Source organism: Oxyura jamaicensis, chromosome 3, assembly GCF_011077185.1.
Source record: "Oxyura jamaicensis isolate SHBP4307 breed ruddy duck chromosome 3, BPBGC_Ojam_1.0, whole genome shotgun sequence".
In the NCBI taxonomy this organism is placed as follows: Eukaryota; Metazoa; Chordata; class Aves; order Anseriformes; family Anatidae; genus Oxyura; species Oxyura jamaicensis.
In genome coordinates, this window is record NC_048895.1 from 72475930 (window position 1) to 72498522 (window position 22593).

The following is a 22593-nucleotide window of genomic DNA, read 5'->3' on the forward strand; positions in this document are numbered from 1 at the left end:
AATATAATGAGGTTAGATATGCACATTTTTGAGGTCAATGACAAAATCCTATTCATTTTATCTCTGTCTGGTGGAGGACATGTAAAATAGTTTGACCCTGGTGTTTTTTTTTCTTTTTCTCTCCCATCTGAGCATACTGCCTCAAGCATAGATACATTTGTTTTAACTCTCATCCTGAGACACCAAAACATATTTACATCTTTGAGCAGATTAATTATCTTTCCCCAGCATTCAATCATCCTCAATGTTTTCTGGAGGTATAATCAAGTCACTTACTTCAGCCCAGATCTTGAGGCAAATATAATGCAATTTATTACACTAAAGATGACATGTTTTACATCAGCTGGCTCATTTTCATAGAAGCTGTGTAGGTAAGTTGAATAAGACAAGATTATATTGTGAGCAAGTAAGTAATATGGCATCCTAAAGATGAACAGTGTCCTAACAATATGGTGTGAAAACTTAAAATTTGGCATTTTAATGAGTATGAATATTTTCCAGTCTGTTTAAAATAGGAAAATAAGTGTTTTTTTGTTTGTTTGTTTTGTTTTGTTTTTCCCCTATGGCTTATGCTCGTTTGTGAAAGCTGTCCAATTATTTCATAGCAGGCTGCATCTCACAGAGCTCTGCAGCTGAGAAAAGAACACTGAATAGCTAGGAAGTAGGGTGGGTGATGTTAGGAGACTGCGTTGAAGAATACCTCTTTCCTCTAGAAAAAGAACTACTACCTTTACTGGTAGCAAACGTCTTTAAAAATAATTCTTTAACCTCACAGTACAGCAGTAGGAGGACAGTCCTTTCTCCTGGAAAACTAGGTTAGAACTGATCTAACAATACTTTATATTCTTCTGTCTAAATGAGTCTTTAGACAGCAAATATGTTAAATCGGTTATTTTCTTATTAGTTGAGTAATCTTTCTTTTTCCCTGGTGCATATTTAGCTGGTTCACAGGCAGCAGTTGCGCATGTGGGGCAAGAGAAACAGTAAGACCAAGTCATCAGGTAGAAGAAAGTTTGGGACTGGCATCCTGTTCTTACACTGAGATTGACGTAGTGTCAGACCACACACTAACCCTCTTCCAGTAAGGTATTTTTTTGAGAGCCACCTTCTATTCTGTTCTAGTCAGCATTTGTATTGAACGTGGGTTATCAGAATGGTTTATCAGTTCTCACTCGTGCGTTTGTACAGTAGTGTTAATGCTCTGTTGCTTCTGAAAATACCTTGCCTGAGGCTATCCCCGAGTTTCAGTTTGAGCTTTTAATGTCCATGTTTTTTGGTGGCTCTCTGACACTTGGTAAGTGACTAAGGAAGGTGAGTTTCTTCTGCTGTTGCCAGCTGTTTAGCTCCTTGGTTATACAAAAATGTCAATTCATCACCTTGCCTTTAATGTTGCTGCATTCCATTTAGTTCAGATTTTTGTTTTTTTCTTTGTCATTCTGATCGTCCTATGTTGACAACAAGTTTTGGAAAGCAGTGAAGTCCTACTTGTGTTTAACAAATACTGACATTAATATTCCCAACCCTTAAACGAGTTAGCTAATCTCTTCTTTCTCCCCATTGCAGCCTACTGTAATATATCTAAGGCACTTCTTTTTCTGTGTTTTTTTTTTTTTTTTCAGTTATTGCAATAATAAGTTGTAACTTATCAGTGATGTTGCCAGGTCATAACAGAAAGACACCAGTCTGAAATTGTACTATGGGTACTCTGTGCTCTGTATCATTACATTTCTTTGTTACTAAATTTCCATAAGTGTTTATTTAAATTCATCTAAAGGCTCAGTTCAATTGAGATCAAACCTGGGGAGGTCTTTGGCTGCCTAGGTTATGTTTAAAGGTGCTAAGTTGCTGTTCCTGCAGTACTAATTCCTGACTCCCTAGAACTGATTAGGAAACCTTAGCAGAAGGTAAGCAATTTAACTTTGTCAAGTCATTTGAGGTAAATATTCACAATTTCTGCAACTTGAGCATATTAAACTGTTTGTGTTTAGTTCTCAGCTGTGATAATCTCTTATTAGGGTGGGGGATGCTTTGTTTTTGGTTTTGCCTTTGTTTCTACCTAGTTGTTCATGTAATGAAAATAAATCTAGGTATGTCAGTGAAGTAGTTAGTCATTGTCAGTTCTGCTTTATTTCTTTCTACTTGCTTTCCGTCCTTTTATCCTGTGGTGTTCAATTATCTATACTTCTACTTCAGTTTCCTAGAGTTTTCCAACAATTTTTTTTTGTGCTATTGGATATGAAAACCTAAAATGTTTACCTAGGGGCTGTCTCTCTCTATCAGCATTCTTCTATTTCCCAGTTTAGATTTCTTGTTTTTTTTTTTTCCAACTTCTTCCAAGAAATCAAATGTCCTGGCTACACAGGGTAGTACAGAACGAAACACTTCAGTGTCCCCCTTTCTTCCACTATTTCATAATCCAAAAATTTCATGAAGATCCTTTCCAGACAGCAAAAACTTCCTAGTGTTACTTCTTTTGACTGTGTACCATGTCTTTCTGAATCTAAGCTAATAACAGATGTCTTTTCTAGTTCAGCTTGGTTTTCAGGAATACTCACTTGGAATGGGTATTCATGAAAACTCCAGGGTTAGAATCAGATTATTTTGATTAGTCATGGCACAGCTTGTAAATTTTTCTCATTTCTTTTGCTGTACTTCTGGATGCCACCTGCACAGACAAAAGTGGTTGTATTAATTGGACAGTCCTTGTGAAGTTAAGTGGAGCTGTCAGCAGCAATTTCAGTTCTAGAAAGGCAGCCTTTTTTTTTTTTTTTTCCCTTCTTCTAATGTTACTACTGTTCATAACAAAATTTGGTATATTATGGAGGCTGAGATGGAAGCTTAGTATGGCCTGGGGTCTCTTAGACTGGTTAGTTGCAGTTTGTATGCAGGTCAGGAAGAGATGATAAAGACCATGTTACTGCCTACAAATCTTGCATAAGATGACGCAGTTGATATGGTAGAGCATTTTACTTATGGGCATTCTCATACAGCCAAATGACAAAATTAATTCTTTGTCTGAAGGGAGATTAACCCATGGCTATTTTTCCCTAATCTTTCTTTTTCCTTAATTTACTGCTGTCTTACTGAGATTAGGTAGATTAGACTACCATGTTGACAGTGTCAATGTCATTTATGATGGATAAATATAATTGTTATCTATTTGTTATGTTCACACATGATTATAGGTTTTACAGCTGCTGATCAAGGGACCTTTGTTTTCAGAAGTAGTGACGTGAGTTCCATACTACAGAGTTTATCAAATTTGAGGAAAACAACGACAACAACAAAAAAAAAACCATGTGAATAACTCATAGCGATCAAAAAAGTGCATGTTTGCAAAGTTCCTATAAAAGTATTCCCAAAGATTCAGTTAAAAGATTCTCGTCTTGTTAGGGGAAGGGGATGTACAGGGCATGATCTTAACTACAGAACAACGGCAAGAGGAGACAGCATTTAATTTAATTGAATGCTTTGAATATGCAAAGGGTTAAAATGATAGCAAACAGAATTAATCTGGGGGAGGGCAAGACTCTTTCCTCTTCCCCAGCAGAAACTTTAGACATTGTGCATGATGTGAAGATAAAAATTGTATAATGCAGAAGGAAACTGTTTTCTTCCATTGCTATCATGTCTAAACAATTCTGGATACAATTTTAATTTGCCAGTGTTGTTGAAGTCTTCCTAAGAGTTGTTTTGATTTTTGTCTCATGCTTCCTTGAAGACCCAAATGGTAAACATTTGGACATAATGACGCAAACAGTAGGCTATCAATCAGTCCCAGTTTTCACAGCATTGTTGTTCATTCAGAAAAGCTGTGTGAACTGACCTCTTTCTACAGCAGTGTCATTAGTTCTTTCAGAAATAAAACAAGGATCAAAAAGACTTCCAGGATTTTTCTCTTAAGACTTGCTGTACTGAATGATATTGTAAAATTAGTGATCGACTGTTTTCAATTAACTCTCAGCTTTTTTTAATGCATTTTGTATGAGAGACTACATATTAATTGTTTTTGTTCTTCCCCAGTTTTCTAAGCACTGACTTCCAGTAAATTAGTCAAACAGAAGATTGAATTTCGATTAGATTTGCCATGTAGGCTCTTAATTTTGAAGCAAGTGACAAACAGTGTAATAGAGGAGTTAAACATATGCAGTGTGAATGCCTTTCATTTGAAGTGAAATAAGCATCTGAGGTCAGGATTAGCAGGACCATGGGAGCTGCAAAGCAAGGAGAGCAGTACAGCAGCATCCTGATCCTGGCTGCTTCCTGGGAACTGAGTTAAGAAGTTTTTGCTCCATGTGTCTAGCTAATAAGTCTGGGTGCTTGTGCTCTTTGCAGCCTGGTTTCTGCTTTGCAGTGCTATTGAGGTGGCAGTGTTGAGGTACTTTTCCAGGCCACCTAAATATAGAAATATAACTAGTCCTGCTCAGTCTTAGGCAGTTTAATGGCTACACTTTTTCCCCACGTGGGTATGACAGTATTGTGAAGGCTTAGAGGCCTTGTAGCGTGCAGACATACTGAGAGGTGTTTAGAAGCTCACAATCTTATTACTGCTAATCCATTTTTGTCTCACCGTTAGCTTCCAGTCCACTGTCTTTTATACTGTGAGAGTCATTAGGTCAGAGCTGAACTTCACTACTTAAACCAATCCATCTCCAAGCATCCTTGAAAATGGTGGAAAAAGATGCCCTCCGTGTTAGAGGAGGGTATCTTGTATATCTCCATGTTGGTGTGAGTCACTATTTGTTCCTGTTTTCTTTCCCCAGCCAGGCCATCAGTTTAGGTTATCCATCTGTACCTGCCTTTCAACTGTCTGATTTCCTATTTTGTTTTGATTTTTAATTTTTTTTTACCCCCCCTCCCCCCCCCCCTCCAACCTACCCATACCTATCTGGCCTGGCTGTTTTTGTTTTGTTTAGTTTTGTTTAAGTTCAAGTGGAGAGATTTGTGGCTTTTTTTCTGTGTTAAAATTGCATACCTTTTGATTTAGTAGGCCTTTTTGATTCAAAGGGGATGGAAGTTCTGAGGTTGGCTTGAGGTTATAGAACTAATAGCTATTAGTCATGACTGCATATAAAGGTGCAAGAAATCTAAGGGTTAGTGCTGTGGCAGCTCTGCTGCTCTTGTGGCTTCTTATATTTGGGGAGGGTTTCTCTGCAGGATGCTCTTGCCCTCAAAAAAGAAAAAAGTGCGTGGCTCTGGAGCTGGTTGTGGTCTTTTGCATGGAAGTTCTCAGGACATGGTATAATTTTGTTTTAAGGTTTGATCCAACTTTACCTCAGTCAACTATACAAGGATTATCTGCTTGGTAACTTGCGTGTCCTCAGCCCCTTTTCTAGTCTTTACTCTTCCATCTAGCAACTTTTCTAATATTTAAGAATAATATGCTTGTTGAATGTGACTTAGAAGTGGTTTCTGGGCATGCACTTGCATGCACATTCAAAAGAGGAGAATGCAGGAAGAGGTACAGCAAATAGGGAAATAATGCTGTTTCTCGGACAAGCCTCTGTAAATTTGTTAAGCTTCAGCTAAATTTATTCTGTCGGCCACCCAATAAGTTTTATTAGTATCAGACTCCAGACTATTCTCTTTAAATTTGTCAGAAAGCCAATGACTTTATTCAAGCACAACAAAGTTTTATAAGTCTATTATTAACAGTAGTAGTATGAAATGGAGAAAGTAAAATCCTCCACAGAGAAGAATATTTTTTTTTTCAAAGTTGAGTTTATTCTGTTTGGAAACTACAAGCCAGCACTGCTGGAATTCTGTGCAGAAGAGTGGTGGTATCACTGCAGAGCAGCCTGCTTTGTGGGCTGCATTAGAGCTACACTTCCTGGAAGCTTGGAGGTCCTACCCCCAAATTCCTGTTGGAATGCTATGCATCTCAAAATCTAAGCAGCTGAGATTGGGAAAATGACTAGAAAATAGGCAAGTTTTTTGTCAGTAATCTGCCACACTTATGGGTTTTAGTAGGAAATCTGTTGGAATCAAAAGTATCTTGACAAAATGTTTTGGTTGTGGTGAATTTCCAGTTTTAAAAGGAATATTTTTTGTGTTTTAGGAGGAGACCTCAGGTTCTTTATGCACTGTATGGACATTTCAGTGTGTTCCCACAGAATTTATCACTTAGCAAAAGATGAGTGAAGAGACAAAAAGGAAGGAGAAATTAGAGGCACAGAGAGGGGAAGTGGCTTGCACCTGGTCACACTGAGGTCAGTAGCAGAGCTAAGAATTGGATTTTTTTTTTTTTTTTTTTAATCCTAATCTAAATCAGTCTGTCTTGCCCGAAGGAGATCACAGTTCACTTGGTACGAGAGGCTAAGTAAGGCATCAAAAACTTCACAGGGGAAAATGAAATCTCTCATAGCTTCTCATGTGTTTTTGCTTTCAGAAACAAGCATATCAGCAACAACTGAAGTATACAAAGTATATAGACTTCTGAGGTTTTTTATTATTTTTATTATAGTAAACTTAATAGAAAATGTGGGAATGCTCAAAAGTACTTTTTCAGTAGGGGCATCATCCTGGTCAAGTTGATTTGTTGTGTAATGCATGCTGCCTTTAGTGCACCACCAGTTACAGCTGGTGAAAATGTAACTGGAGATTTGAGTCTACCGGAGCTCTTAGAAGGTAGTAGTCAGCCTCTGAAGGTTTACAACATAAAGTTCTCAACCAGGAGAGAACATAAAGTTCTCTCTCCAGTGACAACGGGATTTTGTCATTGGGGTGTTGAAATTTTATTTATACTATTAAACAAAAGAGGGCTAGAGCATGTGGTGTTTGTACTGTATGACTGTTAGCAGTTCTTTGGCGTGATTGTGCTCTAGGGCAATTAATGCTCTCCCAGAAAAAAAAAATATCAATGTTCATGGTTTAACAGCCTGGCACCTACTCTTAGTAAGCTATATAGATAATGGAATGGTTTGGGTTGGAAACAACCTTACAGACCATCTATTTCCACCCCCCACGTCCCGCCATGGGCAGGGACACCTCCCACCAGACCAGGTTGCCCAAAGCCCCATCCAGCCTGGCCTTGAACACTGTCAAGGCATCCACAGCGTTTCTGGGCAACCTGTGCTGGCTGGTGCCTCATCACCCTCTGAGGGAAGAATTTCTTCCTAATTTCCAATCTAAATCTTCACTCTTAACATAAAGCCATTCCCCTTTGTCTTATTGCTATACTACTTGTGTCCTTCCTGCTGTGTATAGGGAGGTAAGTTAGCTGATTAGGTATGAGCTGTACTCTGAACACTGTCCCAGACGTTGAGAGAATAGGTCCTAGTCCAGTTCATGAACTACATCTACACCTTTTAAGTTATATCTATGTACTGTAGCCTTATGATGAGGGGCTGAGTAAAATCATTCCTGTCTTCCTTGATTGCCTTTTGCAGTCTTTTTGTATTCTGCCTTTGTGTGTATACACATGACCTGATTTTCACAGGAGGTAAGTAAACATCTTAAGGAGATGGAGAAAAGAGAACCTGCAAAACTGAAGGGCCTACAAAAATGAGGAGAACAGTAGTAGCCTTACCGATAATGTAAAATGAGTAATCCACTAATAAACACTGTATTTGCTCTGTCTTACTTTCCTCTATGAGGATTCAGCAGCGCTTGTTAATAGTGGTTGCCCCCTTCTTGAATAGCTCATTTTAATCAGAGATGTTGGTAGCTTCACATTCAATGGATAAATTGTATTTTCTGTTTAATGTGTGATTTGGAGAATATTCGTAAGAAAATAAAAGTAAAGCTTGTTCTTTTGTCAGAGCCAAAGTTTTGTGCAGAGTATGTGGGCAGAGGTGCTGTAATCATTGAAGACGTGAACGCCTCTTGTGCCCTTTTTCCCTCGATGGGCATCATCACCACACTTACCATGGCAAAATGCTGTGGGTGTCTACACTTGGGGAAGTGTCACTAAGTCCAGTATCTTAATGCAAACTTTGCTTTAACTGCCAGTGAATAACAGAAGCTACCTGTGTACCAGATAAGCAAATACATCCTATTCTGCCACTCTTGGTGTTGGGGATCAATATCCTCAGATGGAAGGGTCGCTGCAGAGCCAGCTCTCTTTAAAATCTCAAACTAGTGCAGCAAAGTGAGTTGTAACTCATTTCAGACCTGTGTGCTGCAGTGTTTTGTCCACATAACTGATTCCTAGTAGTTTTACTAATGATATTAACTTAGCAAATTCTGTTTGCAAATACTGCATGTATGTGTTTTATGGAACTACGTTTTTACTTAAAAATGGAAAAACACTTCCTGGATTCTAAAGAAAAACACTTTTCTGGATTCTAAAGAGAAATACAGGTTACTGGACAAACTCTCTCTAAAAAGGAAGATAATATGGCAATCAGTCATCTGTGAAGCTAATTTTTCCAGTATTTCGTTATGGAAAAATTAAAATTAACTTAAGATTGCAAATGAATTGTCATCAAAACTCTGAACAGGTACCTATTTTGTGACTTTATTAAAACAGATACTGCTCAGTGTAAAGAGCCCTGCAGGTATTCCATTGCTATTTTATAAACTCTTCCTAAGTTTTTCAAGACTAAATTCTTTAATTGTATTGTAGTAGTGATCTCTAAATACTTTAATCTACTATCTGTTCAAAAGAACTTATAGTATGTGCACAGAAAAAGATATTTCATGTGTGCAAAGTATATTGCCTGCTCATTAAAGAATTTATTTTTCACTGAGTAAGGGCCCGGAAGAAGCTAATGTAAGTATTTTAGCAAGGGTTTGTATTTCTCTGATAAACAGCACTCCCCTTCTGTTTGTGATCACAGGATGAAAGCTCTGTAAGCTTGTATATGTACATTTTTACTGCTACATCATGTAGTGTGCTCTTAAGATTGAGATCTCATTCCCCAGGAAGCATTTCTGTCTAAGATTAATTGCCCTTTTAAAATCAGTGTTTGATGTATTCCTTTGGCTATATCCTGACTCACTTTAACCCTCTTTGACCTGACCCCACTGACTATTACCGCCATGGCTGAAGCAGAAATCCTTCAGCTTGATGTATGCAGTACAGACTTGAGCCTGTGGTTTTTCACATCGATGGATTCAATTAGCTGGGTTTTTACTGATCAACTTAGCAGAGGTTGAAGAATTTGTCAGACATGGAACACAATTGTCCATACTTCTGGGTTAATTGGATGAAAGCTCAACTACGTTTTCTTGTTTACTTTGCTGGTGAAGTTTACTTTGTTAAACATCATAATAATATTGCTGGAAGTAGCATTAAAAAGGCAAAAACAGTTTTTGTTTTGTTTTGTTTTTTTCTCCTCCAGTCAAATAGTGAAAGGTGCAAAACAAAAAATAGCAACCGTTAGATCTCTGATCTGTGTATATCTCCTATCACTTCTCAGGCAAATGTTTTTAAACCATAATTATGTCTGAATGTCCACTTCTGAGGTTGATTTATTAAACTGGGCAGATAAACTAACAATTATCATTGTGAAACAAGTGAACTTGCTGGACTTTTCTGTATTGACTGTTCCTTTACAGCAACAGCAATCCTTTGCTTTGTCTTGCTAGGACTAGTTTATCATTTGAGTAGCCAAAAAGTTCATTATAAAAGATGGACGATCGCTAGAATTGAAGAATATTTGCAGGCATGATGTGAATTATAGTAACTTGAAGTAATGTAGAGGTTGAAAGTTCAAGAATGCCATTAAAAACCTTTAAAAGTATGTGAATGTGCATATGCATAGGGAATATATAATATGATTGTATAGAGAATTTAATAGTTAATTGTTTGGGAAAACCATATTATTGAAAACAATGACATTATAAAAACCCTCATGAGCTATTAGCAACAAGAAGTCTTTTTACAGCAAATTGATTTGTACCAATCTTTAAAGAGAAAAAAAAATCTTTATCGGCCATTTCCATTTTTCAAGAACCATCTTGGTTACATTTAGCTCCCCATCTGTATACGGAACTAGCTTTAATTTCTGAAGGTCAGCTGTAGAAAGTTTAGAGGGAAGGGAAACCTCAAACTCAATTAAGGGCATGGTACATGTAAGGGTTAACTCATAAGTCAATGTGTCTGCAGTTTAAAAAGCCACATAACTCCTAAAAGTGGTTTGGCTTTCTCTCAGCAATGGGAAACATTATGGATGAGTTGGGCTCAATTTGTCATGCATTCAAATGCTTGTCTTTTAATGCACACCTTGTTTGTTCCCTGTATATAGAAACATTTTGTACGGTAAATGGACGGTAACACAATTCATGTTGAACTTTGCTTCTTTGTTCACATCTGCATAGCCAAACTTAAGCAAATTGCAGGAAAAAAAAAATCAAGTTTCAGTTGTGAACTCAAGTATATTAAGGCTGAGGTGTGGATGCTGAGGGTGGGATTCATTCTTAGGAAGAATATAAGATATAAATATTTTCCAGTGGTTCGCTTATAAAATATCTCCCCCTTCTTGGGGCTTAGGTTTTTGAGAAACATCTCAGGCTCAGTCACTGTAAGGTCTTCTAAAACCTTTTAAATGCTAACATGTTAGTGGTTCAAAAAAAAAAACATTTTTGGGTTGTCATAAATTAGCTTGGAATTACTTGCAACAACGAAAAACTTCTGTTAAATACACAAGACTTTTTTGTAATTTATTACAATTAAGCTTTCATTTCAGTACTCTAACTGCTTTTCCATTCCACTGCATGGACTTCTGTAGAATGAAAGATCCTCTTGACGGACTTCGATGGTATTGCTGTTGGTGTTTTGGACTGCATGGAGAATAGTTTTTTTTTTAAAAAAAGAAAGTATTCTCGTGCAACCTGAACTTACTGGTGTTTGAGGATGAATTTATTCTCTTAAGACCGTTTTAATGGAATAGAAAAATGTTTTCTAGTTTGTTTGCATACTATGTGGTTGCTATGATATTTGACGCATAACTTATGTTTTGCTCCAAGTAACTGCTTAATAACTGCTTCTAAAGTTATGCTTCATAACCACTCTAAAGCGTAATAAGCATGTGTGAGGTGACTGGCTCAATCCACATTATGTTTCAGAAATGTGGGTATATAACCTGGCGTTTGACTTGAGGTAGAAGATGGAAGGAAATTGAGAGGAAAAATTGCATGAAGAAAATGATGAATAGAGGTGATGCCAAATATTTGGTTTGTTCAGAGTATTTGATGATACTTAATGTAGATGATGATGTTGTATATTTGACTAATTTCATTTTGAGGATAGAGAAAGCTAGGACTGCTAGAATATAATCCAGGGAATGTAATCATACTAAATAATGGTGACAAGGAAACAATTTCCTCTCCTTTAATTTACAAATGTCTAAACTCTAACAGGAGATGCTTATGCCCCCAGAAGATCATGCAGAGATAAACCAACTGGCCTGCATTGAAACTATGTAAAGAAATAGCACTGTTTAAAACATTTAAAGCGCTAAATCAGTGAATGTGGACTTAATGGCAGTGTCACAGTGGAGAAATACTTGAGATGTTTTGCACAGTTACTCTTTTATAGGGAGGTACTATGCAAGAACAGCCTTTTTGAGGTTAATATAGGTCCAGTTCTATCCTTTTGGACTAAGACGCTGTAGTTCTTATGGGGAGCTCTGGCAAGATCAAGGCATGAAGGATGAAATTGAGCCAGATGATGAGAATGACAAAACAATCCTTGATGGAGAGAGTGATATTTTGAACTGTTTATTTTGGAGCAGAACAAAATAAAAATAACGATTTAGAAATTGTCTGCATGAGGTTGTTCAGCAAGTCCATTAAAATTTAATGTTCCTTTAAAAAGAGATTTTTAAAAAATAAAATGCACAGTATTGGAATTTATTTACCATTAGTTGTCTTCGAGGCCAGGAACTTCCCTTAGATAGGAACTTCCTTTAGTTAAAAGCAGTCTGAGATACTTGTGTAAAATATCCAGAGCTGTGAATGTATTTAGGAAGACCGTGACCTTCAATTTGAGCAATTGAACTCATGTTACTACCAGTGGTTAAAAGGAGAGAGATTGGTGCTGGTTAACAAGATCTACCCGACTGTTAATTTATACTCATTCTGGGCAGTTGGATTACATCCAGGAACTGAAGTTCTTCTCCAAAATGCTTCTTGTGTTTGGAACAACGTTTATTCCAGATACAGCGTAATTTTGAGGAGGAAGACTTGTTCTGAGTAGTGTTTTGAATGTGTGTTTTGTCTGTGAGTTCTTCACCTGAATCAGCATCATTGGCTTTCCCCAGTGCTGGCAGGATTTGTTGGCAGGAATGACAAGTCAGTGCTGTGCCATCGTGTCACACATCAGCCTCTAAATTTTTGAGGTCAGAAGGAACCTTTTGTTGTGGCTAGGCTATTTTAGAGGTGGCTTCTCAGATTTTTTTGCGTTTTCTCATTCTTGGTCAGAGTCTACTAAAAAGCATATCTTGCCAGTTGTGACCCAACATATCATATGTATTTCTGTTTAAACTGATAATTACCCCCAAAATTAGAAGGGAAGGGAATAAGGGTCTTGTTAGCTTATGCACAATTAAGGCAAAGTGGAAAGTATGTTGAGATTGCTGTGGAAATGAGTCACTTCTGGCAGTGGTGCCTACTACTGCGAATAGCAGGGTCCTTTCTGCATTAAAGTCATTCACAGAGAAGTAAGAAGAGCCTTTGATGTGATGGTTGAAATAGAGTAGTGTGAAGCTCCTGAAAATTAATGCAAAGATATTATTGGTTAAAAAATATATATTCCTAGTTAAACAATTCTACAAGAAAAAAAAACCTGCTCAATAGAATGTGCATAGTGACTTCAGACCTTCAAGTTATTGTTGCTTAAATATTTAATATTTTGTATCACTGATGAAACATTTAGTGTTCCCTGTCTGAAGTACTTGCTTGTGCTGAGCTCATTCAAAAGAGCACTGATTGTTTAGCCCTGAGATGAGACCAACCTCAACTTTCTTTTTTGTCTTCACCCCATAAAATTGCATGGGTATTGAGTACCTGTTAGTTGAGTTGGTAAGATTTGAATAAAACATTTGTTTTTTTTTAATTGAGATGTTTATGTTGAGGTCATTGCTGCTGTGCCGCATCTCACCATATTTCTGTACTTTGGTTGCTGTTACACATGCGCTTGTTAGAAATTGATTGCAGAAGTGTTCCAAAATGATTTGAGTTTATAATTGGACAAAGTTGAAATAATATTTTAACTACTAATTTATTTTTAAAGGTACTTAAAGGTATTTAAAAGGTACTTAGGAAAAGCAAAGCATGAATATTTGATTTATAGATTGGTTGAATTCATTCCATATCTAGGTTTGCTGGCTGAGGAAAGAAATAGTCTGCTCTAAAGGAAAAAAAGATAGGATATCTGGCGAAACTAAATGTTATTAAAAGTAATGTGAAAATATTAATACTCAGATTATTTTTTAAGTTTACAGATATTTTAATGAGCATATATGATTTTTGTAGCACATGCAATGAAAACAATTACTTTGCTGTAAATGGTATCTAATCATTGGCACTTTAAATTTCAGATGTTGGAGGTATTTTCAGTTTTGAACAGGTTATTGTTGAAGAGCTTAATGCTGTGCATTAGTTTCAGTGGTAATAGTTGAAAGATCCCTGTATCAAATTGAACCCTTGCTGCCAGTATTGCAGTTTTGGGTGTGCTGCTTTTTTTGTTTGTTTTTAAAGAGGTGCTACCTACTTAAAGGCATACAAAGTAAAGCACACTCATCAAATGCTTGTTTATTTATATTCTACTTCTGGTGCACAAGTCACTGGAGTACTTCAGGTCTTTATACCACAAGGCTTGTCTGGGGCTGCCTCTTCTCTGTATATCCTAAAGTAACCATCCTGGTCCCCCTAGAGAGATGAGGGGTGACTCCAACCACTCTCCAGTTCTTTCTTACCACCTGGGACTGCAGATTAAAACATAGTAGCTTTGGATTTATTTGCTTGCTGAACAATGTAGTCTTTTGGAAATCATTGTTTCATATGCATGCAGTCCTTTGTGCTAAACCAAACATCCAGTGTTCAGAAGGAAATGTTCATCTTTGCCTGCCAGGGACTTACCTTCAGTTTTGGCTTTAGGTTTTAAAAACAGAGTCAGTAATATCTGTCAGTGATGGACTTAGTAGTTGCCACTATGTGTGAAACAAACTACTGAAGGTTTTCTGTCTGTCTGTAAATGATTTCCTAAGAAATGCTAAAGCGATTAAAGTCTTTCCCTATGAAGATGTCAGTCTGTCTCTTCAGATTCTGCGATGTCTGAGGCACCAGCTTCAAACTCATGGTCAAGGAGTGTTCTGGCTACTCAATGTACCTCCACCTGAAGGTCTGTGCTGCTGCCTGGTCATCTGAGGAGCACGAGGGGTGAAAAGGAAAGTAGCTATAGCACAGCCACAAAAGGAGAACTCTGCTCCTTGTAACACAAACACAAGATGAGTTTTTCTACTGTGTGGTGTAACCCATCGGAATACCTTTAGTACCGTGTCGTCTGGAACCTGTGATGTATTCTGAAGATAAGCGAGCAAATATTTATGGCCATTTCACAGTTGAAAATGCTGGGAACTAGTTTTGTTACACTATTTGTAGGGCTGCTACTGCACAACATTGTCCTTGTTTGATCTTAGTCCCTATGCTTTTTAGTATCCCTGTCCATTGTATTCCTGTGGCCAGGTATCATGCAAGAAGCACATTATTTGAATTTCTAGTTTGAAGTACAGGGTACTGTTTTCCATTTTTGGGCTTCTGAAGCCACTTTTGAAAATGGTGCAGCCCTGAATAAGAGGGTGGGGATTTCTGCATTACCCATTTTGATGACTACAGGCAGGTTCTGAGACTTGCTATGCAGAGGTCCTTGCATACAGAGGATTCTAACTGAAGTACTCTAGGAAAATTCTTGCAAAATCCAGAATATCTTGTAATGTCTATCAGTGAAAGAATTTAAGCCAGATAAATTGCCTGACAGGTGCTTGCTAAGAGGCCACAAGCCTGAACAGAGGCATCTCATGCCATTAAGGAATTTTAAGTGATGTATCATAGTGATGTAGGTTTGCTAGAGAAGCTGATCTTGGGTAGGTGAAAGGGAGTTTCTAGCTGCAGCATTGGTGGGCATTATGGTGCTAATGTGGGTGAAAAAAAGGGCTGAAATACACACCTTTGCCAGAAATAGTTCCTTCTCACCATTCTGTTCCTCGGCACTTGAATCTATCTTGGAAGCATTTTTTTTTCTTCCTTTCTAAATAGAAAGATGATTCAGTAGAAAAATTGTATTTAGATTGCATCAGGGGTACGTATAACAATCTGAATTGATGCTGAATAAGCTGATTCTCATGTTCTAATTTTGAGTGTTTTAGTTTGCAAGTGATAATTTATGTGGTTAAAGGAAATAGAAAACCTTACCCTGTGTTTGTTACCATGACATTACACATCTTCCTACCTTCTCTGAAGATTGCATATTTTCTATTCTTCTTTGTCTACTTTCTTCCCTCCTTCCCTCTCCCCGTCATTGAACCCTAAAGGTTTTTAGAGGGAGCTTGGGATCAGCAAAAGCAAATATTGCATTAGGGCATTCTCTTTAAAGAAGGGAGAGGGAACTTAAAGCTTCCTCAGGATGGAGGAGTGCTTTGAGCCTCTCTCTCAAGGACTCTTTTATAATGCAACAGCCACCACCTCCTGATTCCTTCCAGCAGATGCCTACCTGCAAGAGTCCTATACCAGTGCTTGTTTTGGCTGGATCAGGGTGGTTTCCTGATCAGGAGTGCTTAGGCAGACGTCTGCTTCTCTCCTTTGTATCTGAGCTGCCTATTTCTCTCCACTTCCTGTGCAGAGTTGGAAAACCTCTGACATGGCATGCTCTGTTATCCTTGGTCAGGTTCCTACTTCGTGTTGCAACACTTGAGTTAGAGCATCTAAATTAAGTGATCTAAGATGTCAAAAGAACACAAAAGGTAACCATAGTTATGTGCCTGTGTGCCTTCTGCAGATGGAACATTGCGAAGTTTTACCAACAAGCCTTATAATCTCTGCTTATCGTTTGCCATAAAGACTTTCAGGGGCTTATAGTGGCTTCTGAATTCATGAATTTTCACAAGGAAAACAAAGGAAAATCAGTTACTCCTTTGACAGTTGCTCTGTGACTTAATTTGTCTTGAAGCTTTTCTGTAAATGCTAAAACAGTATTTATCCCATGTACATCAATCCAATAATCTAAAAAACACCCTGATCTAAAAGTAAATAGTTACTGTGTACACACACTGTAAACTTTTCTATGAAATATTTATTGCTATGCTTTCATTTTTCTGATATTTTCACTTTGTCGTCTTCCTTAATTTGCAACAAAATAAAAGAAACCATCTGTAGGTCATATGGTACCTAACACGTAACTCAGTTCTATCTTGACTTAAAAAGATAAAAGTCAGTGGGATGACTAGAAGATTTTTATTAACTGCTTTTAAGAAAATTCTTTTTTTTTTTTTTCCTATTATATTACTGCATATTGTAAAATGAGTACTGACAGTTATGGTCCTACCAGGTCTGAATCCCATGTAGTACAGATGAACGAAGTTATTAGCTCTAATTTTTATAGGCCTGGTCCAATGACATGGCATTAATCTTCTATGTAATTAAGTCGTTTAAATCTTATGCCACTCATTTAAATATATTTTGTGTTTAGCAACTTGTATATGGGGTAGGGAAGCAGAGGACAATACTTTGTATGTCAAGATGCATACAAAGCGATCTGCAACTCCTAAAAGCCTACAAACGGTAATGGAAAGAAAAATCTGATGCAGTTCTGTTACAGATATAAACCAGGTGGATGAAGCTTTCATGAGAAGCTAACAAGTCAACCAGAACCCAAATCAGACTGGTAATGGTCAGTGCTAATTAGGCAGGCGGACGTTGAGAAAATGAGTGTTTTTCAGCAATTTTTAAAATGTATTTGCCATTGACAGTTTTTTGTTACACAAGATGGAGGAGCCGTCTATGGGAGAAGCTCTCTGGATGCCATTCAAAATGGGGAAGTTACTCACAACGTGGAAGTTGGAAGGAATTTTGAGTAAATGCAACTTAAGTGAGAGTTTATGGTCCAAGGAGGGGAGATGCTGAAGTAAAAACAATAGATTTTGTAGAAGAAGGCTACAGTAATACAGAATTGATAGATAAGATCTCTAGTCAAGCCTCAAGGGGAAAAAAGAATTAAGGAGAAGTGATGCTTTTTCAGAGATAATACTAAGGCACAAACAACGGTAATGCAGAGATGTAGACTTTAATTACACCATAAATTCTTCATTGACCTCAGACTTTCTCAGTTTGCTGAGGAACAGAATAAAAGATTTGTATGAGAAAAGGACAGCTAGGTAGGGAAAGGTGAATGGGGACACCCAGATGACCTGCATTTCATTGTAAAGCAAGAGGCATCAAGTTAGCACACACATGCAGAAGCATCCAAAAATATTCTGTTACATAGTAAAAGAAGTCAAGGAAAGAGTTTATAAGCTTTTTGTACAGTAACAAGGAAATGATAGTCAAATGATAAAGTTTTTAATCCATTTTGGTGCAAATTTTTGCTAAAAACAGTTGGGTACATACAAGTGGCTAGCACAGTCTGGACCGAGGCTAAACTGTTCATACGCATGGATTAGTTAATGAGGATATGTGTAATAGCCAATATGCATTTGTCATGAACGGAATGGTTTCAAATTAATCTTTTGTTTTCTCTTAATCTTCTTTTAATTTGTAAAAATTCTGGCATTAGATTATAGTGCATCTTTGAAAGTAGTGAAGAAGCCATTTTTTGGTGAAACTTTAGAGGTACTAAATTGACCAGATAATGTCTACGTGCAGAGTGATTGCAAATGATTCACTGCTGAAAAGGAAGAAAATTGAGTACTCTGTTCTGACCATACTCTTAATGTTTCCATCATTCAGCCCATTAATAAGAGCATTCTTACTAAATTTACAGATGAAAGAGTTGTGTGAATAACTACAAGTTGTATTTAAGGACATGATTCAAATCTGGAGGAAGTGGAAAAATATAATTGTTTTTAAGGAAAGAATATGCAGCGTAACATTTAAATTATTGTTTAAATTTTAATATATGGTGTATGATCGAATTTTGTAGTAATGCATCCCTTATATTGGCATGTAACATGAAATTCTGTGCTCTGTGATTAGTTTGACTCTTGTTGAAGCTTTCTCCAGAGCTCAGCAGGCTTTCCCCCATTTTTCAGTGGCAAAGTTGCTGTAAATGAAATCTGGAAACTAATACCATTTTTTTCTGCCATCTCTGTATGTAAATGAGTTCTTTTTGGCAATTAACTACTATTATGAAATGCAAATACTTGTTTTCAACTTCATGGTCAATTTATGGAATACCAAAATTTGTTTTTATTTTGAAAGTGTTAAATACATATTTTAGGCAATTACTTTATATTGAAAATATTTGGATGTTGCCAGCTTCTCAGCATAAAAACTTTGTTGCTGAGATCTTTTCTTTTGGCGTTTAAACTCCTGATTGGTAGTTTTTCAGCCCAATAAATACCTGGTTTGGTTGGAAATACCAGATGTTTATTTTACATGATGTGCTGTGATTTCTGTCCTGTCAACAATAAAACCAGAAACCAGCAGTTGTTTATGCTTAATTTAGCATGATAACATACGCCATCTAAAGAATCAAGCTTTCTATATTTAATCAAGAATTTGTACAGAATATGTTACTATATGTAGGTAACCTATAACTAATGTATAATGCTGTATTTTAGGCACATATTAACTGTCAGCTTCTGCAGTGGAAGTTACTACTGGTATAAAGTCAACAGCGTATTCAGGGATGATTGTATAGAATAGAATTGTATAGAATAATGTAGGCTGTGCTGGCATAGGTAGCTAAAATACAAATACTTCTTCAGGCAGCTGCCAAATCATTTTGGCTACCAAACGAAAATAAGATTTTACCTCTCTCATAACGTAGGTGTTACTCTATAACTGGGGGAGCTGAACGACAGAGCCAGTAATGGCACTTCTACTTCATAGGCTCTGCTTTTCCATGCAACCCTTGGGCGGCACAGTGCTTTGTTCTGTACTGTAGATGGCAGGGGGATAAAATGCCAGTTAGAAAGGCAGTGATATTTCTGAGCACTGACTGTGGTAGGTCCGTGTGAGAATGCCAGAGTATAGTATAAAAACAGAAAAAGGTCACTGCTTTTCTCCTCCCCCCCCCCCCCCTCCCCTCCCCCCCCATTATTTGGAGCATATTCTAAATGCTCTTCTCGTATCATGACTCTGAAATAAATTTTAATTTATTTTTTTTTTTAGTTCACATTTTGTGACAGTTATGTCAGCTGCTTTAGCTGGTTCCCATCATTTGAACCAAAGGATCAAAGTACTTGCATCCTCCGGGACAAATATAAATAAAAAGAATTGAAATATTCTTAGAATATATTCTTGTCATACTGGGAATCATTTACCAACATAGCCTTTCTAAGAGATGAAACTAAGTGAGAAAAAGCTGGTGCCAACTCAGTCTTCTGAGTAACTCTCAGTACTATTGCTAGGGACTTAAGTAAATTCTTAACAAAGCAAAATTACTTCAGGAATATTACGTATGTTATGTGTATGACATAGTACATGTAGTCCGGCTTTTTCAGCAGAAAGCATATAAAGTATTAAAAATACAACTTCCCTGGTAAGTTTTAAGAAGCCTAATATCTTAAGTCTGGTCTGCATAAAATTTGTATGGCTTCTGTCTGGGAGATGGGTATGCCTGAACTGTGTTGACACCGAGCTGCAATCGCTATAGGAAAAAACTTGCCACTAATGAAGAAGAGAGCTGCTTTCATTAAGTTTCATTTTTACCCAACTTTTTCTTGGAATTATTTAAACACAAAGTTTCTGTTTTAGATTATACAAATCTCAGCTTTCTCCATACCAGTATTTCCTGCTTTTCGTTCTGTTACAGGTTGAACTCTGTAACACCAATTAAATCTACTGTAAATTAAGTATAGGTAAATTTAAATATTTCTGTGCGTTTTGAGTGGTATACTAGTGGTTTCTTTTTTTCTTTGAATTAGATGGAGAGAAGAAGACCCAAATCATGATTCATGGAATTGAGCCGATGCTGGAAACACCGATACAGTGGCTAAGCGAACATATGAGCTATCCAGATAATTTTCTTCACATTAGTATCATTCCCCGACCTATTGATTGAACCTTGGCTGTATTGGTATGAGGATCATTCTCAAGCTGGAATTATAAGGACACGTTAACTTCTTGCTTCAGTCAGCCTTGAGAGAGGCAGCCTGACCAGAAAAAAAGAAAAAGAAACAAAACAAGAAGTCCTCACTGCTGCAAGCCAAACAGGAAGAGAGATCCTATCATCAGATAAGGGCAATTGGGTTGATCTTATTTTGCATCACCACTGCTTTTCTTCACCGCTGTAATTAAACTTCAGTTGCGATATGAAAGAATTTACAGGACCTCTGCAAGTCTGCTGTTTTCTTGTAAAATATAATGAAGCTGAAACTGTCAGCCGAAGAGCAAATGGAAATATGCCACTCGATTGTATTTCTGATTAACAAATAAACAGGGCTATTTCCTAAAGCGGTAGTGTTTCAACTTTGAGAGTGGAAACATTGGTTTAATTTTCTAGAAAGTTAGACACTGAGAGATTTAGTTACCAATAGCTTTTTGTAAAAGATCAAATTACTGTAAACCCATCTTTCCTTAATGAGAATTTCATGTTTACAGTATGTGTATTCGTATGCAAATGATCTTTTAACTTTGATAACAAGCAGTGAGAGATTTTAAAAGTAAACCCATGGCATGTTTTGTCATTTAAAAACATGCACAACTTAATAATTTACAAATACTTTTGATTTGTATGCTGTCACTGAATACTCCAGTATGTTTATTATTCCAACCAGTTTTCATAGACTAGCAATGATGTGGGATAATTTGTCTCAGGATTTGTCATGGCATTTCTTTGTTTTCATCTATTTTTTTCTGTGAGAATATTTTCTTACATTAGTTTAAAAAGTTTAAAAAAAAAAAAAGAAGTAAACGGATGTTGCAAACTATTGTATCCTGCTGTTTATTCCCATAGAGTAGAAAACAGTTAAATCATAGAATGATGAACAGATGTATTGCTTTTTAATAATTCTGAGTTTTGGAAAGCTGAGGCTTTTCCAAGCTAATACTTCCCTGCATCTGAGTTTAGTTTTCTACTGTGGTCCCTGGGCAATCAATCTGAAATTTGAAAGGTTAGAATCTCATTGCACAGATTTTTACTTATTTTAGCAGATGTATTTTTAGGTTACTGGGTTGCTTTGTTTTCTAAATGTTTCTTACCATTACAGCTGCTACTAGGACCCTACCATTTTTTGTGTTATGTTGAATTCATCAAACTGTGCAGTATTGCTTTGTCTGCAGTTTCTGGTTGGTTGTGGCACAAAGCTATGTTTATATAGATGTATTATCGAGTATGTCAAATATTATCAAATATAAAGAAAGCATGACATTTTTCTATCCAAAAAAAGGTAGCTGTTGAAGTTCCTACTTAAAATTTTAGCTTGCAAATGTCATGATAACTACCACTGTTATTCTCATTCTGCTTTCTTTCTGTTCTCCCTTTATGGGAGGATGCTTACCTGTAGCTGAAAAAGAACAAAATGGAAATCAATCAAACAAACAAAAACTCTTTTAGAAGCATGGGGGAGGGATCTCTTTGGGTGAGGATAGAATTGAGGTTAGAAAAGCCCAAAGGGCAGAAAAATGTCAATAGAACAGATTAGATAGTGTTTTAAATGTAAATGAGGAAATGGCATTAAGGAAAAGGAAGGAAAAAAAGTAATAGGGAAATAAACATACGCTGTATTCTGCAGGTCATGAAGAATCTTTTAAAAGAAATGAAACATGCTGATCTGTGTTTATGCAGAATTGAAATATAATATTCTTATAGGGGGGTGATTTGGTTGAATTATTCTAATTTCCAGTTCTGTTTGGAATTTCTGGTACAGTGCTGGATTGGCATTTATAAACTTTTGTAGGCAGACACATCTAAATATTCTGGAGAATTTCAATGTCCTGCCAGTGAATAAAACAAATATTTTGTAGCCTTCATATTGAGGAAAAAGAAAGTCTTTTGTAGAATTAATTTTTCCATTAATCAGGATGATGTTACAAGAGGCAGTACATTAGAAAGTGTAAAGATTGTTTCCTTCATTTGAAGGTAAACTGGAGTAAGTCGCTGGCTATTTTAATGCATTTTAATTTAATTTTAAATTACACCAGCAGTTTAAGTAGCGAGTGCTCTTCTCATGGCCCTTATTTGCTAGTAAATCCAACTTTAAAGGCCTAGCGTGAAACAAAGAGCTTGGCTTTAAAACATACTCCTATTAAATTATTTAAACATTATTAAAAAAAATAGAACAAAGTTTGAGTCTGTCCTTATTTCCAGCTAAATAAGGATTCTTGTCATGGGGTGACAAAGCATTTAATTAATACTTAAGCAAAAGCTGCTTAAAGAGCTGGTTAGGTGATGCGTCTAAACAAAGGACTACATCACAAAAATGAACTGGAGTCTTTGCTACCTGATTCTAATCACATTTCTATACTTTCTACTGCTTACTGGGTGAATAA

At 36.7% G+C, this 22593-nt stretch overlaps 1 protein-coding gene across 3 annotated transcripts in view; it reads left to right on the forward strand.

The window, feature by feature from the left end:
- ATG5 (autophagy related 5) overlaps positions 1-22387 on the forward strand; it is an 80117-nt gene extending 57730 nt beyond the window's left edge. For 2 of the 3 annotated variants that reach the window (XM_035321200.1, XM_035321202.1), the window contains one exon: positions 20028-22387. In XM_035321200.1, the coding sequence (XP_035177091.1) occupies positions 20028-20164 (137 nt within the window). In that variant the 3' untranslated portion in view covers positions 20165-22387. Of the gene's footprint in view, positions 1-6058; positions 6192-20027 lie in introns of those variants that run through there. The other variant, XM_035321201.1, reaches the window with a different exon arrangement.
- Positions 22388-22593: the final 206 nt, after the last annotated feature.